Raw genomic sequence first — 23314 nt, 5'->3', positions numbered from 1 at the left:
TTTATTTTCTTCACTAAAAGGTAATGTAAGCACAAAACGGGGGTTGCCAATAAATACTAGAACATTTCTTTTTCTGCACTGAATTGCTGCTTTTGATTTTCCAACACTGCGAGCACCAGAGATGACGCTCCACGTTCAGGATCCACAGCAGTCAGTCGTCAAACTCAGAGAGGTATCAAATCTGTCAGAACAACAGCTACGCCACATATGTCTCTCTGTTACTATCGTCAAACCTGCGTTTATTTGGGTGAAAGCTGCGGTGGTAAGAGGTGCTCTGAGGTGCTTTGCTGTGAAGGCCTTGTTTCCTCTTACCCTGTGTTAAGGTTGAGTGTGCTGTGGCTGGCCGGGCTGGCTGTGCTGCGGGGAGGAATAGGTGGAGGAGGTGGAGTTGCCGGGGAGGGAGTGGAGCTGAGTGGGGTGTGGGTTAAGCTGAGAGAGGGGTGGGTGGAGGTGAGGCTGGAAGTCAGAGGGCAGACGGAGGACATGGTGGTCACCGATGTGCTGCTGAGACTCGTCACGGCCTGTGACATCTGGCTAGACATCTGTCAGAGAGGAAAAAGAGGACAGCGGCGTGTTTATTACCGACGACTTTGATAAAAATACTTTTGGGAAAGGTGCTGCAATGCGTTCGACTAGGCGTACCATGTGAGGGCTGTAGCAGGGTGGCTTGTGCGCTGGTGGGGCTGCGGGGGGCTGGTTGGGCAGAGGAGGAGTGGCACTGCTCGGGTTGATGCGCTTCTCTTTTTGCCTGCGGTTGCAGAACCAGACCCGGATCACCTCCTTCTCCATGTTGAGTTGTTCGGCGATCAGCAGGATCTCCTCTGAGGTAGGCTTCTGGTTCTGCAGAAGGCGGCGTGATGGAAAACATTAACAACAGCAAGATGTGAAGCATTTTCACAACCACAAAGAATGAAAATCTGAAAATTACAGAAAAATAAAAGGCTGTGTACACAAATTACTGCCAGGTGTCTAATGAAGCTGAAGGCTTCATTTGTCAATGTGTTTGTTACAAGTGCTGCGAGGCTGACAACAAAACCATACACAGTGGTGACAGGAAACCACAAACATCTTTATTTGTACTTAAAAACACTTTAAGAGGGGCGAAGCCAGCTACTGTCAGATCAGTTTGCCTCAGTGGATCTTGTATTTGGGGCAAGATTAGGTATTTCAGTGACTTTTTTAATATTTTAAAATCCACATTTAGTTGTTTTTTTTTTTTTTTGGTGTACAACCTATGAGCAACACCAACATAAAAGGGATAAGGATAAAAGAACCTTGTGTAATACAGAAAAAAAGACAGTCACTGTAATAATAAGTTGACTCATCTTACCGTCACGAAAGAGCGCTCCAGGGCCACACGTACATTCGTCTCGATGCTGGTTCTCTTCTTTCTGCGGCGCGAGGGAACGCCGTCGAAGCCCAGAGAGGGTGAGGACAGGGAGCTGGGGCTGGGCAGGGTGCTGTCTATGGACATGGTCTCTGAAGGGCAAATTCACCAGCACGTTCACACAAGCTTAACGTTCAACTGACTACAGTCATAACACCTACTCTGTGCAACTGCAGTTCTTGGAAAATACTGTGAATCATCTCTATCTCAATCTGATATTCCAGTTTGTGTGACTGCAGTGATCTCACCTGCATCATTCAGCCACTTCTCCAGCAGTGGCTTCAGCTTGCACATGTTCTTAAAGCTCAGGTTGAGGGCTTCAAAGCGGGAGATGGTGGTCTGGCTGAAGTCATTGCCGTACAGCTTCCCCATGGCCAAGCCTACATCTCCCTGATGGACAGATTAAAAGCAAAGAAATTAAAATGTATTCACCAAAAAAAACCCAAAGCACGTAGTGTTGGTGTAGAGGGGTGTCTCACTTACCTGTGTGAAGCCTAGTTTGATGCGTCTTTGTTTGAAAGTGCGGGCAAACTGTTCCAGCTCTTCCAGGTCACTGGGGTCCTCGGGGTGAGAGGTCACGGAAGGCACCGTGGTCACACCTCCACCACTCACCTCCACACCCTTATCTCGCTGCAGCGGGAGGAGTGAAAGTGAGAGTGAGACAGAAACAGAAGTGTTTGTTAATGACTCGTGCTGCTGAGGCTGGGTTTTTCTTTTCCACTGACTAAAGCTTCAAAGTTTCCTTGTACCTGTGCCTGAAGCCCCATTCTAGTCGGAGCAGAGAGCAGGCTCCCTTGGTTTTGCTGAGGTAGCGGAATAAGATTTGGTGTCGATAGGAGTCCTAAAGAAGAAGAGCAAAATATGAGTTCTATGTATAGTTTGTGTCTAAATGACTGTATCTACAAGTTATTCTGCCATAAAGGGCCTCCCCACCTTGCTGGCTCTGCTGTGCCTGTGGAAGGAGGAACTGGGCAGGAGACGGGAGCGGGTGGCCGGGGACCAGCACCAGCTGCTGTAGCTGCAGCAACTGCTGAATGTCCTTTCCAGTAGCAAGAGAGAGAACGGACACGTCAGACAGACGATAAGATTTTGCAATTCTATGAGCAGAAGGACGGCTTAGTCACATCAAAATGTGCTAGTATGTTATATACGGTTCCTCCAGCTCAGGAAAGGAGGTATATGAAATGTATACCAACAGAACGCGTAGAAGTGAAAGGAAAAACATTTTCTGTCACGTCAGAGTTAAGAAAAGGAAAATGTGTGCGTTCATGCAAGGTGGAAACTGTGAATCATTAAATCTACAGTAGACATGCATTATGAGCTGCTCCATGGATTGATAGCGGCTCCTCAATCACGCCCCTCATCAGGAAGTGGCTTTAACGGCAGCCAGTACCTGGGCAGTGAGCTGGATTGGCTGGGAGAGGGTGAGCTGGGATGGAGGAGGTGGGACAGGGACGCTTTGGGCGCTCTGCTCCTGTGTACTCTGTCCCTGGGACTGCGACTGAGTCTGCTGCCCCGTTTGACCCACTTGTTGCTGTTGTTGTTGCTGCTGCTGCTGCTGCTGGGCTTGCTGATTGGCTGCTGCAGCTGCCTGAGCTTGCTGATTGGCTTGGGCGGCTGCGTGGGCAGCGTGAGCTGCATGGGCTGCATTGGACTGCTGCACAGCTGCAGCCAGGAGCTGCGCTTGAGCCTGCTGCAGCAACAGCTGCTGCTGCGCCGGCAACAGAGCTGTCAACTGGTGGAAAGGACGAGAGAGGAGAGGAGAAGCAAGGAGAGGAGAGGATTAAGAAATCAAGAGTGGAAATGCACAAAGGTGACAAAAGAGGGAAACAAAGTGTTCAAAAAGCACCACCAGAGGAGCGAGCGAGGCAAAAGCAAAAGCCAAGTGCGTGTCTGTGTGAGCATACTACAAGCCAGTCTTACCCCTGCTAACTGGGAGCCGGTCAGCATGAGCTGTGTGTGTTGCAGGGCAGTCTGTGATGGGGTCGGGCCGTGAGAGGAAGGGAGGGCTGGGGACATGTCAGCACACTCCTCCATCTTAGTCTAAGATGAAGACATAACAGCAAAGCATATACAAAAAATGGGAACACGGTTAGAGGGCCAGCGCTAAGATTAAAGCTCGATTTGATATAAATGTGTTTGTAATTATCCAATCGAGACTATGCAAGCAAATGCCATCCTGTCACAGATATCCATAAGTTAGGAAAATATTAAATATCTTCAGATAATATTGGACTAATTAAGTGCTACTTTAACTCAATTCTAGGGCATGAGGCTACAAGAATTTATCCATGTTTAAGACACATAGCTCACTAGGATAAATCATTCGAATGTCTTAAAGTGTGCAATTTCCTCTAATGCTTCTAATGTGTCCCCAGTCTGTGTGATAAAATACAACTCCACCAGACTTTTTTCCCCTGTCCCATCCTTCTCAAAGAGTTGATCTTTACTCCCAGACCCAGCCATGTTCAGACAGACAGAGGGGATCTTTTCCAGCATACCCATTTGAATATCTCTTGTGGTATGCAAATAGGGAAGATTTCACCTTTTGGTGAGAAGTAATATTTCAGATTTACTTCAGTACTGAAAAGGCTTTGTGAAAAACACGAGTGCCATCATACTCTCTGCTCTTTGCAAACGTGTTTACATTGGGGACTGGGTGGAGAGTCGACACATTATCAACCTCAACGTCGAGCATGACAAAAGAGTAATTCAGTGCATAGAAATGAACACAAAGCTGAAGCAGCCATACCGTCAATAAAACCCAGCGTGTGACGTTGAGACACAAAAGATGCACAAACGCCAAACACAGGCTCAGACACACACACACGCACACACAGTTCAGTAACGTGGACACACACGCAAAAGCACACACTCACCTTGGTGCTGCTCAGGTTTGGTGACAGAGGAAAAGGACAGGCTTTCATTGACTGAGTCTAGAAGAGAAGAATTAGACACAGCCTTAGAAATTACTTCAAAATGCATCATATTCCATCTCTGCTAAAAGCAAAATGGATATCTGGATTCCTGACTGTGTGAAAAGTTAGCTTGTGATGTTACTTGCAAATAACTGAGGGACTAATCGATGAGGGAAGTGATGGTTAGTTTGTCTGGAAGTACTTTTGGTGAAAACAGATAAAAAAAGAAAGGAAAGACAGGTTTGATGGAGCTCTTTTATCAAAATGTTGCAAGTAAATATATTTTTTTATGTCAGACTCTGTGCTGGAGCGTGTGTGCAACACTGAATCTTCTTCTTAGGTGGATCAATTAGAAAAAAGATGAAAGGGGTGGGAGATGAAGGTAAATACACAGGAGTCACATGTACCTGATGATTTGATTCTGGTCCATTCCGCTCTGAATCTGCGTGGGCGGCAAAGGAAAAAGTGATAAATGACATCTTCATCACTGCATCAACTTACAGCTGCAATTTCCGAAGTCATGCATGTGTCGCTCTTTTTGTTTTTTGTTTTGGTTTTTTACATATATATTCCACATTAAAACACGTGTACGTGTGGGTGTGTGTTTGCCGTCTGCCTCTCAGACCCTCGCCGCTTACCTGTGCCCTCCAATGGTGAGTCAGCCCCGACTTTTTCAGCCTCTCCTGGCTTTGACATCCTGATATCTGTAACAGGAAAGCACGCAGATAAACAAGTCAGACAGGTTGACTCCTAAATATGTGTCAGATAAAAAGTGCAGAGAGCGACAGAATAACAGAAGAAGCAAGCGGAGACAATCTAGATGACAGAAGGGGAAAGAGTATGGCCAGGGCGCTCATCTCAGATAGGTTAGGGTTAAATGTTTTCAGGTCACAGCCTGAGCCTACACACTGTACACCAAACAATGTAGCTGAATCATTCACTGAGCCCACATTCATTCATTCTTTCTTTCCAATTAGTGGTTTAACATAAGAGTAGGTTGACCCAAGGTGTTTGCTCGTTCTAAATTTAACTCAAGGTGTTTACGTGGGAGACTTGGTGTACTAAAAATGTCTCACATTGTGTGTCACTCATTACAAGACCACATCACTTCCTGGTTGAATTGGGACAGTCCCTATAGCAACAGCAATGAATGGAGGGAGACAATAAGCTAAAGTCTTTAATTACTTTATTATCACAAAAACACGGGAGCATTTTGGTAGCAGGGTGTATAGGAAAGATGGGACTGAAGATAATTAGTGTGGGTGAGCGGGTGTTTATATATAAATACACACACGTGTGTGTGTGTGTGTGTGGGTGTTTGTCTAGCAGTTTTCTTTATATGTTACAGTACAACAGTACCATTTCATTATAAAAGCCTTTTTATTTGTCTGAAACCACAAACTGTTGTGTCCATTTGAAACCCTTTTTTTCCCTCCTGCTCTGACTCCTTAACATTCGCACACACAAACACACACACAGACACAGCGCTACTTCCCTTTTGTGAAAACATGCAAATCTGCCCAACGACCAACTAATTATATCTGCCACCTGCATAATAAACTCTCAGTCTCCCTCCTCCTTTTTCTCTCTACTCTTTCCCCCCCTCCCTCTCCTCTTTATGTCTCCTCTCTTCATCCTGTCGTCTCTCGGGCTGCACATGACATAAACTGTACATCTTCCCTCTGCCTTTTATCAGCATGACACCTTAAATACAGAAAATGTCCAACAAGCAAGTGGTCAAGCATTGTTTTCGCCATCAGGGGGCAGTAATCACACACGAAGAAGATGCTCTGCTGACCAACACTGACCGGAGGCCAGTTTTAAATTAGCAAAGCATCAGTAAAGTGCAGTCACTAATCGTAAAAAGTGATACCGATCAGGAGTCACTCCCTTATCAGATGTTCATTCAGCTGCAGAAACACATTCGTCTCAGTGAAACAGATGTGAGAAGAGTGGACTTTGGTACACACAGTGTCTTTAGGGGAAGGGGGAAGTGATGATCAGCTTGAAAAGCGCCATTCTGCCGCCAGTGGCTATAACCCTGTGTAAACACACACACACACACACACACACACACACACACACACACACACACACACACACACACACACACACACACACACACGTGCATACACACACACACTGACTGCAGGATTTCCCTTAAATAGCTGAAGCTAAATTGGTCACCCAAAGATGCGGATGCAAACATCTGGTTAATATATTATTCTGGTCAGTTTGCGGTTATTCCAGCATTTCATTTGGCACCTGCTTTCAGCATTACGTGATGTGGCTATTAGTGAAACCAAAAAAAAAAACTGCCCAGTGTTGCTCAACTTCTGACAAAAACCCACTGAATATGCACAGAAATAACATCTTCCTCTAAATAATCACAAAAATCTTTGCCACGCGTAACAAACTGTACCCCACAGCAAAAATCTATAACACACTGTAAATTTCCACTTCTTTCACATTGGGCCCTGTTACACTGCGATCTTCAGTGCGTGGAGTGTACAATACTAAAGCCAAATCCCCCTCCTCATATAAAATGATTGCCCAGCTCATAAAACAGAAGTAATGCAGAGCTCCCAAAGTGCTGCCTATCGCACTGCGCTGCCCCGTCGCAGGACACGGGGAGAAGGTGCGCGTTGATTCATGGTTAAAAATGGTCTACAGACAGTAGCATGGTGGATAATGTGGTCAGTAATACAGTGGTGGGACAGTATATCAAGATGTAGTGTCTTTTTCTCACTTCCCCTCCCGACTTCCCCTTGTACCGGGTTGAGCGCAGAGTGCTAAACCCAACACTTACTGTCAGCGAGGCTATTAATATTAGCCTGCTCTCTCTCTCTCACTCTCTCTTTCACTCTTTTAAAACCTCCCTCTCTTTTACAACACACTGCTGCACACACAAACACAAATAATTTCGTGTCGGGGTGACTTACACGCTCTGAACGTGTTTACAGTGTAAGCGGAGGACGCATGTCTTGACTGTTTTTTTTGCACATGTGGTGCAAACTGCATTTACTGCAGGGATAAGAAAGTGCTTCTAACAGGTTTAATTGCTCAGCCCGGTCGTTGTTGCTCCGCTACAGCATATGCAACCCTTGGAGTTAAACAGCAGAGTTCAGAGTTGCTTCACCATACTGAGTGAATCCACAGCAGAGCAAATTTAATGCTGTATAATCCTGTGTCATGAATAAATGATGCAATAGAAAGGAACAAGGAACAACAGTGCCTGTGCTCAGTCTGGACTGTTTCTGTTATTCTCCTCTGGGTATTTTGGCCGAGATGAAACTCCACTGCAACCACCCTGCAAACCCCCCCCACCTTCCCCTTCCCCACCCCTACCATCCCCCCCCCCCTCCCTCCCCACCAACTCTTCACCCCACTTCCTGATTCAGGACATAACCCCAGCGCCAAGGGGGGTGTCTGGGAACTGGAGTCATAAAACTTACTAACTACAGATTTGAGAAGCTGAGCGGTGCTGAGGGTTGCCGAATTTGATTGCAAAGAAGCATTTTCCATTTAAAAGTGAATGTCAAAGAGTCATGTCAACACCAATCGCATATCTGTGCCAGGATGACCCAAGCAGGAAGAACATGTTAGTATCTAAATTGTTAATATAGTAATGGTAAAATATGGGGCTGAACAGATATTAATAATATTAGAAATAATAATAATAATAATAATGATAAAACGATGATTTAGGAATCAAGAGAAGAACTGAAGCTGAAAAAACAAATACAGTGAGAACCTGAAGGAACAAATTTGGGATGCCACAACAAGGCCATAACATGTCATGAGGGTCTCTGCTCTTGTCAGTTTGGGTCGTTTGTTTAATCTAAGTTACTATTGTTGTGTTTTTGTTGTTTGTAACACATAAAAACACCTCATATAAAACACATGAATATAACCAAATGCTGCTGGAACTGAGAGTCAAAGGTCACCACCACATGATGCCCATAAAATCATTTTTTCCCACTTCTAAACAGCATAAATAATTTTTTTACGGATGACAATGATGTACTTTGACCAGATTAATAAGACTGAGTGCTTTCAAATTTCCACACTTAATTTACTTCATTCATTTACTTTCAATGTTTAAAATGAGCAAAAATGATTAACTTTACAGAAAACCTAAACACGGCTCACGAGGTGACACGTCAAAAATAATTGTACAAGATTATTCCCGATATACACGAATGTTTACCGCACTGGCTTTCCACACCAGTGCACCTTTGTGAAGCTGTGCGTTACATAATCTGGCGTGATGTGCCGTTTGTTGAAGTTTGCGAGAAGGACATGTCACTTTGGTCAGAGTAACTTCCCAGAGGTCACAGCAGTGACCACATGAGGTTAAGGAGTGACTCTGTGAATATTGTGCGTGAATCACTCACTGATAAACCGTGAACATCACAGATCTTGTAATTTTTTTTTTTTTTTTTTTAGAAATTCTATCACGACAACAAAGACTGAGAAATGTGAGCTAATTGACATTTAGAAATTGTATTTCGGGTAACGGGTGAGTCAGCTAACTGCCTGCTGATCTTCTCTCGTAGGCTTGCCGTCGTCGGTCAACCGAGACTTTGTCTGCCTGTTCTCATAGGCTGTGCTGAGCTGACCACCCAGACGCAGAGCAGGAAGAGTTACACAAATTATTTGTAAATACTGAGGCTACAAAAAAGGTTTTTTTAACATAACTGTCTCTAAATCAGAGAGCTTGGAATTCATTGACAGACTTGAAAATGAGCAATAATCAATGCAATGCTCCATCGCACACACACAAACACAAAGTATCCTCCAGCTTTAAAGATGCACTTTATCGAAAAAAAACATCTGTAAAGTGAACACATGAGTAACGGCGCTCATCACTGGAGAGAAAGCGTTTTGATGATGGACAATGAAAAGTAATCTCAGTACAGAAACACACTCGAGCTGCAGAAGTCGCCTTTCATTAGCTGAATGTTAGAAAAGACTCTTCAAATAAACTTTTCATTACATTTTCCTCAAGGTTGTTTAGCATTCAATATTCAGTTTAAACACAGACGCACACACACACACATAAACACACACACAAACAGAGGCATGCTACGGGCTGGTGAAGTGTCTGACCTTTCCCTATGCAAGAGACAGGCGTCCACTCATCCATCCATCCATCCACCCCCCCCCTCCATCCCTCGTACCACCTCTCACCCTTTGATGTTCCCCAATTAGCTGAGCTTGTTAGACCCACTGGCATTAATCAACAGCATATCACACTCTCTCTCACACACACACACACACAGAGGTCCCTCTAACTCACGCAAAGCTTAATTGGTCTTGGTAAATGAAGGCCAGCAACGATAGAGAGCTGCACAGACAGTCACTCACCTGGCAACCACATACTGGAGAAGTCCTTTGCTGCTATTGCCGCTGTCTTGGTCATATCTGCGAGAGAGCGTATACGCGACCTAAAGAATAACTCTCACTCTCCCTCTCTCTGTCGCTCTCTAACCAAAAGGAGGAGTGTATTAAATCATATGGTTGAATTACTCTTCCCCTCTCTTCTCTCTCTCTCTCTCTGTTTCTCTCTCGCTCTGTCTCTCACACATGCACATGACAGTAGTCCACACCCCCCAAGCCCCACCTCCTCCCCACATCCTGCAACACACAGGAAGTAAGCCTCAAAAGAGTAGGAACTGTTCTCAAAGAGGAGAGAAAAATACAAAAAGATAAAAAAGAAATTGGAGACACGCAAGAGGTTAAAGAGTGGGAGAGAGTGAGTGAGTGAGCGAAGAGATCGAATAGATAGAGGAGTTGAAAAGGAGGGGGATGATTGGTGCCGTCGGAAAGTGATGGCGCGGCTGGAAACAGCCACTCACACACACACACTCACGCTCACTCACTCACTCACTCACTCACTCACAAAGGAGAAAAACAGCGGGTTTGACATTATCACAGACGAATCTATGATAGATTTATATACTATAAAACCCAGCGGAGGATCAAAACTTCTCCAAAACTCAGCTGATCACGTTTTTTCCCCCCTAAATTCTACGCCGGATCTTGCAGTTTTATCAGTTTACCATGAGTCACGGCTCCCGCGCCCCGGTCATATCTATGTTTATGTCTGACGCTGGGACTGCCATTAGAGAGTACACCAGTGGGCGTAAGGTGGTCTGTCGAGGGAGGTCGACACCAACAAGAGAAGATGTGAGACATCCTCAGCTAAGTATAACAACCACAGCTCCACTCTAAGCCGAGAGGAAGGAAAAACTCAGTCACAACACTCACTGTACCACTGACCACGCCACAGTGAGTGCTACACCACAGAAACCCACAATGTGAATCTCTACACGTGATGGGTAGATGCGGCACGAATGTGGAACATTGAAGATAAACTACATACGCGTTGTTATCAGTGTCGCCCACAAGGATTAAAAGGCTAGGAGGTAAATAAGTGAAAATCTGAGTCCGATGAATGATCATATGGAAGCAGATCAGCGTGTTTCAGCATAAATACTGCCTACAGTTTCACATCTGTGTCAACGTGCTGCCCTGGCAGCAGGATGAAGCGACCACAAGGTGGCACTCTTGATTCTCTAAAGCTGATGAACGAACCATCCACAGACGAGAAGTCAGAGCACCGCTCCCCTCCCCGTCCTTCTCCCTTGGTCCAAGTTCACTAATTCAAAAGCTAACGGCAGCAGAGTTCCCAAGTTTAACCTTATAAATACTTTATGTGGTGATTTACAACAGCCCAATGTACTCCTGGATAGATGCACAGTAAGAAGTGCATACAGCACTCCACTGGAGGTGCTCAGTTATACAGAGACACAGTTTTGAATTTGTCCTGGATCACAAAAAAAAGAGACTGAGGCTATGGCTGTCCATATATGTTGTTACAATAAAGATCACATCAGGATCAAGACTGTGGTATGATGGGTAAAGAACTTCCCAAATATACAAGATCATTTAATAAATGATTATTTATCGAAATTAGATATTCAACAGAAAATAAACTGTATAACATGAAAAATCAATCCCTCTGCTACATATTTTGGACATTTGATCATTTTCTTAACCACCCGAGATGATCAAATAAAACAAAGAATGCGAGGACGTATATAAATTTGTTTTTTGCTGGCTCTTTCCGAGACCGGACACCAAACAGACACTCAGGTCTGAAACACACCTTCAGTTTTATCTGTGGCACACAGATCTGCCTTCATTAGGAGAGCAGATCTGCGTGTCTGTTAGTAATCAGCGGTGAGAGAGGGAGGGTGTGTTTGTGAGGGAACCGGCCCAACAGGCCCGTCCAAGGACAGTGACAGACTGCGCGTCACGGAGGAGGCGGTCCACTGGGTCAGAGGTCATGTGGGCAGCCTGGCTTTGGCCGTGACCTTTGTTCAAACCCCAATCTACTCACATAACTACCAGTGTATGTGTCTTTGTGTGTTTTTATGTGTATGTGTGTGTGATGGGAGAGCTGTTGGAGTAGCCCTAATAAGCGGATGGTGAATTGGTGTGCTGTGTGTGTGTGTGTTATACAGTTAATGGCCAAGGAAGCCCGAGTCTTGGCTATAATGGGGACAACACATAGCATTACTGGACCAGCAGCAATTACATATTCATCTTATTGCTAACAGCGAAAACTGAATAAATAATAATAAACAACCAAATGTGCAATATTTTGGTGCGTGTTTTTGTCGAACACTAGAAGTTAAGTTTATAAGACAATAAACAAACACGCAGTTACATGCACGCACACGATCTGATAGCGGGACCCCAGAGAGGAGGATGAGGGGAGGCTGAGTCCTCTGGAGCGCCATCAATCACTCCACTGTCAGACAGTTAGGGAGAAGTAGCGAGGGAGGATTGGAGGTTACTAAGATTGGGGGGGTGGGGGGGTGGGGGGGGGGGGGGGGTAAATGAGGAATAGTAAAGGAAAAAGGAAGGAGCTGTGAAACAGTGACAGGAATAAAGGTGAGCGATAGAGAGGAGGCGAAGTGGGATAAAAAGATTGAAGAAAGCATGTTAGCTTGCTTGGGGTAAGCAGGATGGGAGGAGACGGCGTATAATGGGTCATTGCAGGGACAATTCTGAGGACGCCAAACCAGTTCAGCATCCCTCCATGGCTCAGCCCTCCTATATCTAGTGCAGCCTCGGGCTTGGAGCACACACACTGGCTCTAATTCATATAATCCATCATATTCCTCTTCGTATAGACGGGGACAGAGCACGGCTCAGTGATGGACCCACCAAGCCAACACACAGTCAAACAGCAACACTCTTATTATACAAGGTGAGAGATTTAGAATCCAGTCTTGTGTAGTGTGTGTGTGTGTGTGTAGTTTCATGAGGAGTAGCAGGATTATAAACAGTAGGTCGAGCAGTGTGGAGACTACAGAGGTTGAGGTTTTGTACGAGAAGCGGCAGGGGCTAAAACACACTCACACTGTTGGCTACCTTGGGACCGGCACCATCTCAGCCGCCTACACCTTTGCAACACCTATTCCTTTCCTGTTTCTGATACCTCTCAATTGCTCCTTTTCCTCTAGCCCCCCCTCTGCCCCTCCATCCTCCTTTCACACCGTTCCCCCTCCTCTCTCTGTATCATCTCGGCAGCCCATAGGGAGCCGGGTTTGTCTAGACAGACACCGCTCTCTCCCACGGCGCTACCAAGGTTGAAGCTCAAATCTTTATCTTTCCGCCTCTCACCCACTCTTCTTCTTGTTCTTCTGCTTCTTTCGGTGCAGGAGTGAAGGGTCTGCAGGGGAGGGACTGGGTTCCCTTGGCCCGGCTTCATGACCAGATCAAGGAGCACTGAGGCCACTTTACAAAAAAAATGCTCACTTACATGGACAACACAGACCGTTGTGCAGAATGCGCAACACACAGACAGAATTACTTTATGGCAACCATTACCTCTAGGGGCAATTTCTTTTGTCCAGCTGTCCCCCTGTCACCCTGCCCTCTTCTTCATATGTCCTTCCTCCTTTCCTTCAAACCCTGTCATCATCACCCATCTCTCTTTTTTTGTGACCCCCCCTCCCCATCTTTTTTTTCCTTTCACCAATTCAAACTTTCTCTTCTCCTCCTGCCTCTCTTTCTCCCTCAGACCTGCTGGTCAGCAGCAGCTGTGACATCACTGGCCACTGTTCTCTGCTCGGATTGGACATTCGGCCACGTTGCCAGGCAACAGCAGTGAAAGGTCTCAGTGTGATCGTGTGTGTGGCGTGCGCACGTATGTGTGTGTTTATGTCTGTTTATAGCTACGTGAGTGAAAGGTGTGTGAGCGATTTTCCTCGCCTTGCCCTTTATCTGTGCATGAAGAATGATCAGAACAGATCTACTTCTATGCTTTATCTCAGATCAAAGCATGTAGATGATTGGGCTGCCTCGCCGCTCTCCTCCACCACAGAAGAAGAGGGATGTGTGCGCGTTGCGTTAATGAAAAAGAAAGATGGTACGAACGAGTGTGCGTGTCAGTGTCTGCACTTGCGTCGAACCAAATAAATGTGTATGTTCGTGTCGAATGCGGGCCTGTATGTTGTGTGTGTGTGTGTGCGCGTGTGTGTGTGTATGTGTGTAAGCCCCCGGGAGCGGGTGGTTATTGTATCTGACACAGCGGCTCTTTCTCGCGCCTCATATTTCTGGGCCGATCGATTCCTCTGACTCCCGACAAGACAATAATCGCACCTCCCTCTCTCACTCCATCACTACCATTATTACTGACCTCCCCAGGGAACGAACAGGGTGGAGGGAGGGAGAGAGGGATGAGGAAGGAAGGAAGGATGGAGTGAGTGAGGGAGGGTGAGGAATGATAAGGGGGGGACACAGAGTTGCCTAAATATGGCCTATGATGATGAAAAAGCAAAAAGGGGGGAGGGAAATGATGAAAATGAGACAGGAAGAGTTGGCTGGGAGAAAGTGAAAAGAGACTGAGAGGGAGAGAGGACCAGGAAGTTGAGATAAGATGATGGAGGGAAGAGATCTGGGGAGGAAACAGTAGGAAAGATATGGATATAAAAAAAAAAAAAAAAAAAAAAAAAAAAAAAAAAGGAAAGATATGGATGTGAGGTGATATGAGTCAAAAGGAAGAATGAGAGAAAGCAAAAGCATGAGGGTAAACGACAGGAAGGACGCCGGTGCACGACTTAAAAAGGAGGCGAGCGATATAGATCACGGTGAGAAAAGAAAGGAGGACACGAGTGAAGGAGTGCGGAGAGACGGAGGGACAATAACGGAGAGAATTAGTGAAGGAGAGATGAAGGATTCGCACTATCTTCTTCTAATAAAGGAGAAAATAAGAGACAGAGACCGGGGGAGGGAGTCGGAGAGGGGAGGTAGGGGTGGGGGTTAGACTGAGGTGAAAGAGGGAGAGACAGAAATATATAGGAACACACACACACACACAAACACAGAAATACACAAGCACATAGAGCGATGGCTGCAGCGCGGTGGAGGTCAGCACTCAGAAATATTATTAAATTGACAAGAGTACAATAGTTGATTGGCAGGCTGACTCCTGCACTGCCATTCAGTGGAGAAGAATGGAGATGGGACACACACACATACACACAAAATGCATGCACAACTGCAGTTTCACAGAACAATCAACACAGCATGCAGCGATGTGGACACACACATACTTGTCTTTTGTCCGTTGTGTGCATGTATGTGCTCGCGGCTGCCTCCGTGTGTCTGTCACTGCTGCGTCTCTATGCTTTGAATCCAGATTACAATTACAGTAATTGGCTCTCAATTCAAGGGATTGCTGTTTGACCCCCTTCACCTCTCCGTCTCCTCTCCATGGCTGCCTCAGTCATCCCCACACATTTTTGCCCCTTCCTCCTCCTCATCAATATTCCTCCACCTTTCTTTCTACCTCTTCTTTCTACATCCATCTTTCTCTGTTTGCACCCCCCCCCCCCAAAACCCCCCACACACTTCATCCTCTGCTATAACTATCTTCCCTCTCAGTTCTTCATCCACCCCACTCCCTAGCAACTTCTTTCCACTTCACACCACCATTTTTGCCACTTTTCCTCCCCCTTCTCTCTGCCTCCACCTTCACCTCTCTTTCTCTGATAGTTGGGCAAACAGGGAATCTATTGTATACTTAATTTATGCTGTATTTATTATGGATAGCTGTTCAGCGATACAGTCAGGGGGATATATTGTGCAAAAAGAGGGGGGGGGGGGGGGTGAAAGAGTGATGATAAGAAGAAGGAGGTAAGGAAAGGGGGGTGTGATAGAGGTGGTGGTGATGGTGTGTTAGGGAGGTGGTGGTGAAGTGAACAAGGGGAGGGGGGCTAGGAAATTGGTCTGGCTAGCGGAACAGCTTTTCACCTCTCTCTCTCCCCCTTTTTCTCTCTCTCCCTCTCGTTCTCTCTCCCTCTCTCTATTCTGCTTTGTATTCTGCAGAGATGACAGGGGGAAAGCTTTATTGCTCCGAGTTTGTATCGATCGGGGCCACTCTGAGGGGGTAGGCCGGGGGACGCGCTGAGCAGGCCCTTTTTCAACGACCGCAGCTCCAACATGCCCCCCTCCACCAGCCACCCCTCCCCTCTTACTCCTCACCCTCCTCCTCCTTCGAAACCTCCTCTCGCTCGCTAGGTCGCTCTGAAATTCAAATTCAAGGCTCTTATTCTCAAAGGTTAGAAGAGGGAGAGCACAGGAAAGCAAGAGGGAAAGAGAGACAGAGATTGAATGAAAGAGAGATGGAGGCGTCTGGCTTCTTCCCCTGACTGAGGCCCTGAATGGAGCTGGGATCTGATAAGCAAAGCCCACAAACACAAACAAGGGAAGAAATGGAGAAATAAAAGGAGGAAAAAAAGGCTGAGAGGAATATATCAGCCTCTGTGCTCTTTCTTCCTCATCTTTCCTCTCTCACTAACTGCCACCTCCCCCTCCTGTCCTCTTCACTACTGTATCCCCATTTTTTTTTTTTTTTTTGTTAGGATGATTTTGTTGACAGGTGAAGAATGAGCTGGGTCCGAGCATACATAAACCTCTCTGCTTCTGTCCTGGTTAGAGGGATGCTGGGGGAGCTAGGGTCCGCTGAGAGACAGAAAAGGCCTGCAAAGACCATTTTTTAAAAAATTCAATTAAAAAAATAAAATAAAATGTAATTTTACAGAAGCTTTCAAAACTAGAAACTCAAAAATCAAACAAACAAAAAAACCCGTCTCACTCCCTGCCTCTATTTCCACCGCTTCTTCTTCTTGACAAGCAGTGAATGAACAGGGAGCAAGACCCAATGTCAAAGTCAAAGCCAAGGGACCAAACACTTGACTCTTGCATTTGAGCACACACACACACACAACATGCACCCTTTTTATCCGTTAATGGCATGCAGAGTGCTGCGGTGAGGCTGGGGAGAGGAGGAACAGATTGTCCATCAGGGGGTTACAGGGTTCAAGTCCATGACCAGAGGGCTAGAAAAAGGTTAGGGGTTGTAGGTTCAACTCCCTGGGGGTGAGGAAGATCCCTGCTGTCTGCCGTCCAACCCCAGCTCTAACACCCCCTCACCCCCACCAACACCACCTCACAAACCTCCTCCAGGACAATATCCCTCCCCTCCCACCCACCTCTGTCTCCACTGCACTGCTGGCCTTTAAAGCCCTGCTTATTCTGATCACACACATGTAAACCTGAGCCTACCCTCAAGACATACTGTATTTGTCTCAGATGTACGCACGCACGCGCACGCTCTAGCCTGCTCACAAACAAACACACACACAGGCGCGCTCGCACAGGCAACTCGCCAATGCGCAAACATATTCATAAAGCTCCGGAAACACTCTCACATTTCAAACAGAAATGATTTGTTCTGTGTTCCCATCATCTTATTTTTAACCTGAAACTGTTTCTATCTGTTCCAGCTCCATCTCACTTACCCCTCTCGTGGAAAAAGACCAAAAAGAAATACAGCGCAGCCTCGGCTATCAGTTTCAGCAGATCTAAGTGGATATGACATGTTTATGTAAACATTGGTTATGTATACTGTATATATATATATATGTATGTATTGTCACTGATATTGCTTTTGTGTGTTTATGTGCCGCTCCAGATTGACTTCAGAGATAGAGGAGACATCAGAGACTTGTGATGGATACTCCACACTGGATGCATGGAAAGGTAGATACACACATATGCGCACACACAGAGTACACTAACCTGCAGGCCTATAACTTGCCTGGTTGGCTGGATGGGTGGATGCATTATTAAACACACAGGACTTCGTATGTAGAGACAGAATATGAATGCTGCACTGGGTCCTACTGTGGGTGTTCGCTCCACTTGTCACTGTTTCAAATTTAGTGAAAACTTATTTTAGTTAATATTATTTATTTCATATTTATATAATGAATGTTAAAAAATTAAGTAAGTTAATAAGTATGTGTTTATTTACTTACATTTGTAAATGTTGTTCTTATTTCAGTTCTTAGGCTGATTATTAATACAGTGTGCACCATTTCCACTGCTGGCTCTTCCTCACATTGAAAGTTTCCTTATCTGAAAAGTTCAGTGATTCTGCACAGATGAGAAATTTCTCCAAGACAAATTCCTCTACAAACACTAAAGCAAGTCACAATGGAAGAAACGAGACAATGGCAGCCTTCTACATGGTCAAAGCCTGGCTTGATGGCACAAATCAGAGGTCAGATTTCGCCGCGGGGCAAGATGGTGAATCCATTTAGCATTATCCTGGGCACAGAAAGGTGCTGTAACCTACCAAAAACGGTTGAATCCCACCAATTAACCAAAAGGTCTGAGCACGAGGAGAGGCTGAACAGCAACTAAACCACAACACGAGCGCTGTGTGTGTTTACATCTGTAGGGCGGGCAGGCCGGGCCCCGACTCTCACGGTAATCGATGAACGAGGGAGGAAAGGGAGGCAGCGGGCGAGGCAGGGATATGTGTATGTGTGTCTACGGGGGAGGGCGGGTGGGAGAAAAATCGGTAAAGAAAGCAGGTTATCTCCCGTCATTAGGGGAGGGGGAATCCCCGTCTGGAGGGAGAGAGGGCTGGGTGGGTGAGGAGGAGTGAGGGAAGACCGGGGTTCATTGATAAAAAGGGAGAGAGGGGAGAAGGGGAGACTATGTTTGGCATCGAGAGAGAGCAGACAATTATCTGTATTGATTAGAGCGGCCCAGTACTGTGAAGACTGAGAAAACTATGACTGGATCAATAGAGAGAGAGAGAGAGAGAGGGAGAAAGAGAGGGAGGGAGTTTGAGATAGACCAACAGAGAGAAACAAACGACACAGATAAAAGATACATATAATGACAAAACATAAAGAGGCAGAAACATCGTTTATGGTGCAAAGCGAAGTCACAGAGCCAAGGTGGCATAAACGTTAAGAGGCGAGTTTGGGGGGGCTTGGGTAGCGAGGGCGAGTCAATGAAAGCACAAGGAGATACATTACATTGTTGATGTCATTACTCTTTATCATTGATTTGTCAGCACAACCACAGAGTTCATTCAACGAGCCATCCAGTGCCCTCCCGTCACCACAGCACACACAGCTGAACAGAGAGCGATGGCGAGAGACTGAAAAAGACATTAACTAAGTACACACCGAGCGACCACAAACTGGAGACTCCAGGGCACGGACAAAGACTTGGCCAGAGAAAACTGTCATTTCTGCCAGCTGCAAGAGCCACAGATCCCCAGATCTATTAAAATAACATGATTCTGTGTGTTTTTTAATGCTCACACCCCTTTGACTCTCATATTAATTACTAGAGGTGGTACTCATCAGAGACATATTCCTATTGCGGTAACATACACTGCGATTTATCGCTTTTTTTCAACTGGAAGTTACGTCCTCAAAGTTAAACTTTGTCAAACTTTGTCTGTTTTATCCAACAACAATGCAATGAGACTGTCAGGCGTGCTGACACCGTCACTGAAACCTGCCATAAATGTTGCCATAAAATGGAGTCAGTCTGATTGGCAATTACATGCAATCTTTTTCTGATAATACAGCAAATTAACTGTGATAAATAATCAAAAATCACAAATGTGTTGCTGTCTACATAGACAGAAGTTGACACCTTACATAAATTCACATTTAAATATTACATTTGTGCACAGCAACCTTCCTGTTTTATAGGAATATAACCAGCTGACAGCCAGTGAGTTGAGTCCCCTCGAGTTGTGCTCACTGACAAAGACTCATTCAGACTGATGGCACCATGCTGGCAATCTGTCTGTGTTTATGAATTAGACTGCAGTTACTTGCAGACCTGCAGCAATCTCTCTGAGAATAACGGCATTCAGTCAGTTTGCAGAAAAGTTGCCGCCTATCAGGCGAGATGATCCGTCTTATTTGTAGTATTCCCAAAGTATTTTATTTATTTTATTTCATGAAATATTGATACAGGGACCACAGTGGCGCATTGGTTAGCACTCTTGCCTCACAGCAAGAACAGAGCTGCGAAGGACTGGTGAGCTGTCCATGGCATGCCCCGCCTCTCCTCTTATGACAGCTGGGATAGGCTGCAGCCTCTGGCGACACCCTCATTGAATAAGCAGCAGAGAATGGACGCATGGAAATATCGATGCAATATTGCAAAAATATTGTAATACTTTACCGTATCGACTCCCCCTCCCCCGCCCCCCAACACACACACACCCAAACAGATACTCACAGAAAGTTATGCATGCATGTTAGCACAGCTTGGCTGACTTCCTGCTGTGCTGCTCTTCTACAACTACATTAATGCAGATGTAGACTGTGGTATACACGGTGTATATAATATGGAAACTTGCATATCATTTGATAACTTGCTACAAAAACGCTTAATTGTGGAATTTTAACTTGAGAGAAGAGAAGAAGGATTTGTAATAGCGAGTGTGTGTGTGTGTGAGTGTGTGTGTGTGTGCATGTGTGTGTATGTATGTGTGTGTGTATCTGCGCACGCGCCAAAGAGAGGGGGCTTTGAAAAATGTCAGGAGGGAGGCGGCGTTCAGGTAGGGGGCCTTGCTGTGGGGCCTCTTTTTGTCCTAGACAAAAACCAAAATGGTGGAGTAGGGGAGGAACAAAAGGCACACAGGGGGAAACAGGATAGTGACAACCTGTGCTGAGTAAAAACATCCTGCTGGCACACACACACACACACACACACACACACACACACACACACACACACACACACACACACACACACGCATTAATCCCTAATCAGACCCCGAGTGTGTGCCTACCCACTCACTACACTTCCCGTTGAAACTTGCATTTCTTGCAGTCCTTGGCCCCATTACCCAGGCAACCCCGACCCACACACACACACACACACACACACACACACACACACTGAACCACATCTGTCATTTCTTAGTTTATTGAACATTACAAGATGATAGAATTCAGCCTCCTACTCTCTTGATATTTTTTGACACCGAAGAGGAACGTATTGTCAGAAAAGGTTTATACAAAAGAAAACAAATAGATGAAAAAAAAAAAAAAACCAGAACATAAACTCTGAATGGGAAAGCCGGGCTGTATATTGAGGAAACCTTTGGTAAGGGCAGAAAATGTCAGGTTTGACAAATGACCTTTTAAACATGGAGCAGATGTAGAGAGTCATGTACACTGTAGACAGAGGGCAGCTCAACTGTCTGTCTCTTAACAGCTAACGAAAAGATAAGTGTGACCGTTTCATAGTGTTAAAATATAACACTCGTGACTCTAAATCAAAATGTGGAACAAACCAGAGTGATTTCTCAATCAGAAGCGAATTTTATTCTAGAGAGGAGATGGTGGAAGAGTGGTTTGGGATGCAGGGAGAGGATCAAAAAGAGAAAGAGGGGAGGAGGGGGGAAGCGCACAAATGTATCGGGAGTGAAATATACTGTAGCAAATCACGAAACTGCAGGAAAATGTATCACGAATACAGCTGAATAGCATTAATACAAATCCATTTTGTATTAATGAAAAAATTAATTTCATAAAGCATACCATAAATGTGGTTTGAACTCAAATCATTAACTTGGAAGTCTTTTAAATTTTTATTTCTATAATTTCATGTTAGTCTACTGTAGTCCAACCAAGGTCCATCTTTATTAAGGTGAGTGTTAAAAAATATTAAAATATGGATGTTTTCACACAATGTTGTGGTGCAAAGTTAAAAAACTAAAAAAAAAAAACAGCTGACTTCAGCATACCCGGGGTTAAATTTTACAGTTTAATTTTAATTTTAATTTACAGATTACAGTAGGAACTAGAGCAGGGCGATATGACCAAAAATATTTATCACGATATACATTTGAGAATTTGCGATAACGATATAACTGACGATATAATTGACACTTGAAACTTAAAAAGAGGTTATACACACACAATACGGTAATATTATGTTGAAGCACAGTACGTATCACTCCGCGAGGCTCCTGCCTACAATAGCCGTAATGCTCCAACAGTCCATCAAGCGGTGCGGGTTCGTAGCTTAGCAAAGTCGTACTAAAACATTTGACAGATCTTCGAGCACCGTGTACCACATAAAATCGTTTCGAGGTCAGTAAACAACCAGAATTCATACATAAGGCACACGGGATTATAATTTATATTTTTCTGTCGATTTTCAGAAAAATCAAAGGATTGATTTTAAGTGTGCTGTATTTTCCAAAAAACTCGGTAATAACGACGGCCCGCTAGCATGCTCTACCAAAAATAGTGCTTTGTTGTGTATCTGATGGACAAAAGCTAAACCAGTTCCACACCACTGAAGTTGCAGCATTTTTACAAACCAATTCTGGTTCATCCGTTTCATTCAACGATCCGCTTTCGCCCTTCTCATTCTCTGTCGCCGCCATGCTTTTTCCGTCATGTGCGTATGAAAACAAAGGCACTGCGCATGCGCGTTTTACCCATATTCTATCGCGATATTTCATTTTCTTAATGTTGCCCAACATTATACCGGTATTACCGTGAACGGTATGATATGGCCCAGCCCTAGTAGGAACACTAAAATTTGAGCATAATTCCACAGTGGTTCACAGTATCAGGTAGAAAATATCCTTTAAATAGGAAACAGTAAGAGGTTTTTAATTATTCGGGCTTTAAAACCTTCATATATTAAAGAGTAGTGTGTACCCAAGTCCAAATCTCACTTGTCTGGTCTTGAAATGCATGCAAACGATCAGAAAACCTGCACAAACCAATAACTAGACTTCCTAAAATCATTTTTGAGGATGACAAGTGGCTTTTGAGAATGAGCCGTCATCAGTGCAATCTGGGGAAAAAAAGAGTAACAATTGTTAAAGTGAGAGAGCAAACCCCGACACAAACGTCTGCGATATTTTATTGGAATTCCACCCTTCTGTTAAATCCCGGTGAAAACTGCAATTATTTACAGGTCGCTCGGGTTATGAGTGAACATCGAGCTCAATTTTTGTTCATGACCAAGTGATCAGGCCGGTCCTACAAAGGTTTTTTTGTCCTGTTTTTTTAAATTATTCATGCCATCTGAAGAAAAGCACAGGTGTGAATCGAGCTGTGATTTTAACTGTAACATGTGTCAAACGGCAGTTCGGTGCTGGTAAAAATACGTACTTTACTGTTTAACATAGAAATGTCCTAAAGTGTACATGAAAGTACACTTGTGTAGGGACAAAGAGCAGCTGAGGAGGATGCAGAAAGGAAAGAAATAAGTGACAATGACAGAGAGGAAGGGAGAGCTGGACATCAATTACAGGTATACAGTTATGCATGGATGACATCACTGGACCCCTCCTCCAGCCCTTGGGAATGGGCGCCTTGGAAACAGTCGCTAAGGGAACAGAGTACTGAGAGGGCTGGGGGGACCAGGGAGAGAATGGGGGGTGGACAAGATAGTTGGGGGAAAAAAGAAATTCAAGGAGGTAGAAGACAGCCAAAATAACACTGAATCAAACCTCGGTCTATTGGAAAGCGAGGAGTTTGAGGACAAAGTCATGTGATCTGAAAAAAAGAAAAAAAAAAGAAAGAGAAGGGGAAAAAAAGCATTTCCAAAACAAATCAGCTGTTACCTTCTT

General features: G+C 44.9%; 1 protein-coding gene across 6 annotated transcripts in view; it reads right to left on the bottom strand.

Annotated features, from left to right (window-relative positions):
- The window catches only part of pou2f2b (POU class 2 homeobox 2b), a 45399-nt gene that overhangs the window by 9274 nt on the left and 12811 nt on the right, over positions 1 to 23314 (bottom strand). For 2 of the 6 annotated variants that reach the window (XM_063485905.1, XM_063485908.1), the window contains exons 2-13: positions 4944 to 5009; positions 4713 to 4747; positions 4267 to 4323; positions 3311 to 3430; positions 2781 to 3122; positions 2321 to 2426; positions 2137 to 2228; positions 1871 to 2017; positions 1636 to 1777; positions 1331 to 1479; positions 643 to 840; positions 313 to 542 (exon numbers count right to left, since the gene is read on the bottom strand). In XM_063485905.1, the coding sequence (XP_063341975.1) occupies positions 313 to 542; positions 643 to 840; positions 1331 to 1479; positions 1636 to 1777; positions 1871 to 2017; positions 2137 to 2228; positions 2321 to 2426; positions 2781 to 3122; positions 3311 to 3430; positions 4267 to 4323; positions 4713 to 4747; positions 4944 to 5009 (1684 nt within the window). Of the gene's footprint in view, positions 1 to 312; positions 543 to 642; positions 841 to 1330; positions 1480 to 1635; positions 1778 to 1870; positions 2018 to 2136; positions 2229 to 2320; positions 2427 to 2780; positions 3123 to 3310; positions 3431 to 4266; positions 4324 to 4712; positions 4748 to 4943; positions 5010 to 9675; positions 9770 to 23314 lie in introns of those variants that run through there. The other 4 variants (XM_063485906.1, XM_063485911.1, XM_063485907.1 and 1 more) reach the window with 4 other exon arrangements.

Source organism: Pelmatolapia mariae, linkage group LG10_11, assembly GCF_036321145.2.
Source record: "Pelmatolapia mariae isolate MD_Pm_ZW linkage group LG10_11, Pm_UMD_F_2, whole genome shotgun sequence".
In the NCBI taxonomy this organism is placed as follows: Eukaryota; Metazoa; Chordata; class Actinopteri; order Cichliformes; family Cichlidae; genus Pelmatolapia; species Pelmatolapia mariae.
This window is presented reverse-complemented; position numbering and strand designations above follow the sequence as displayed.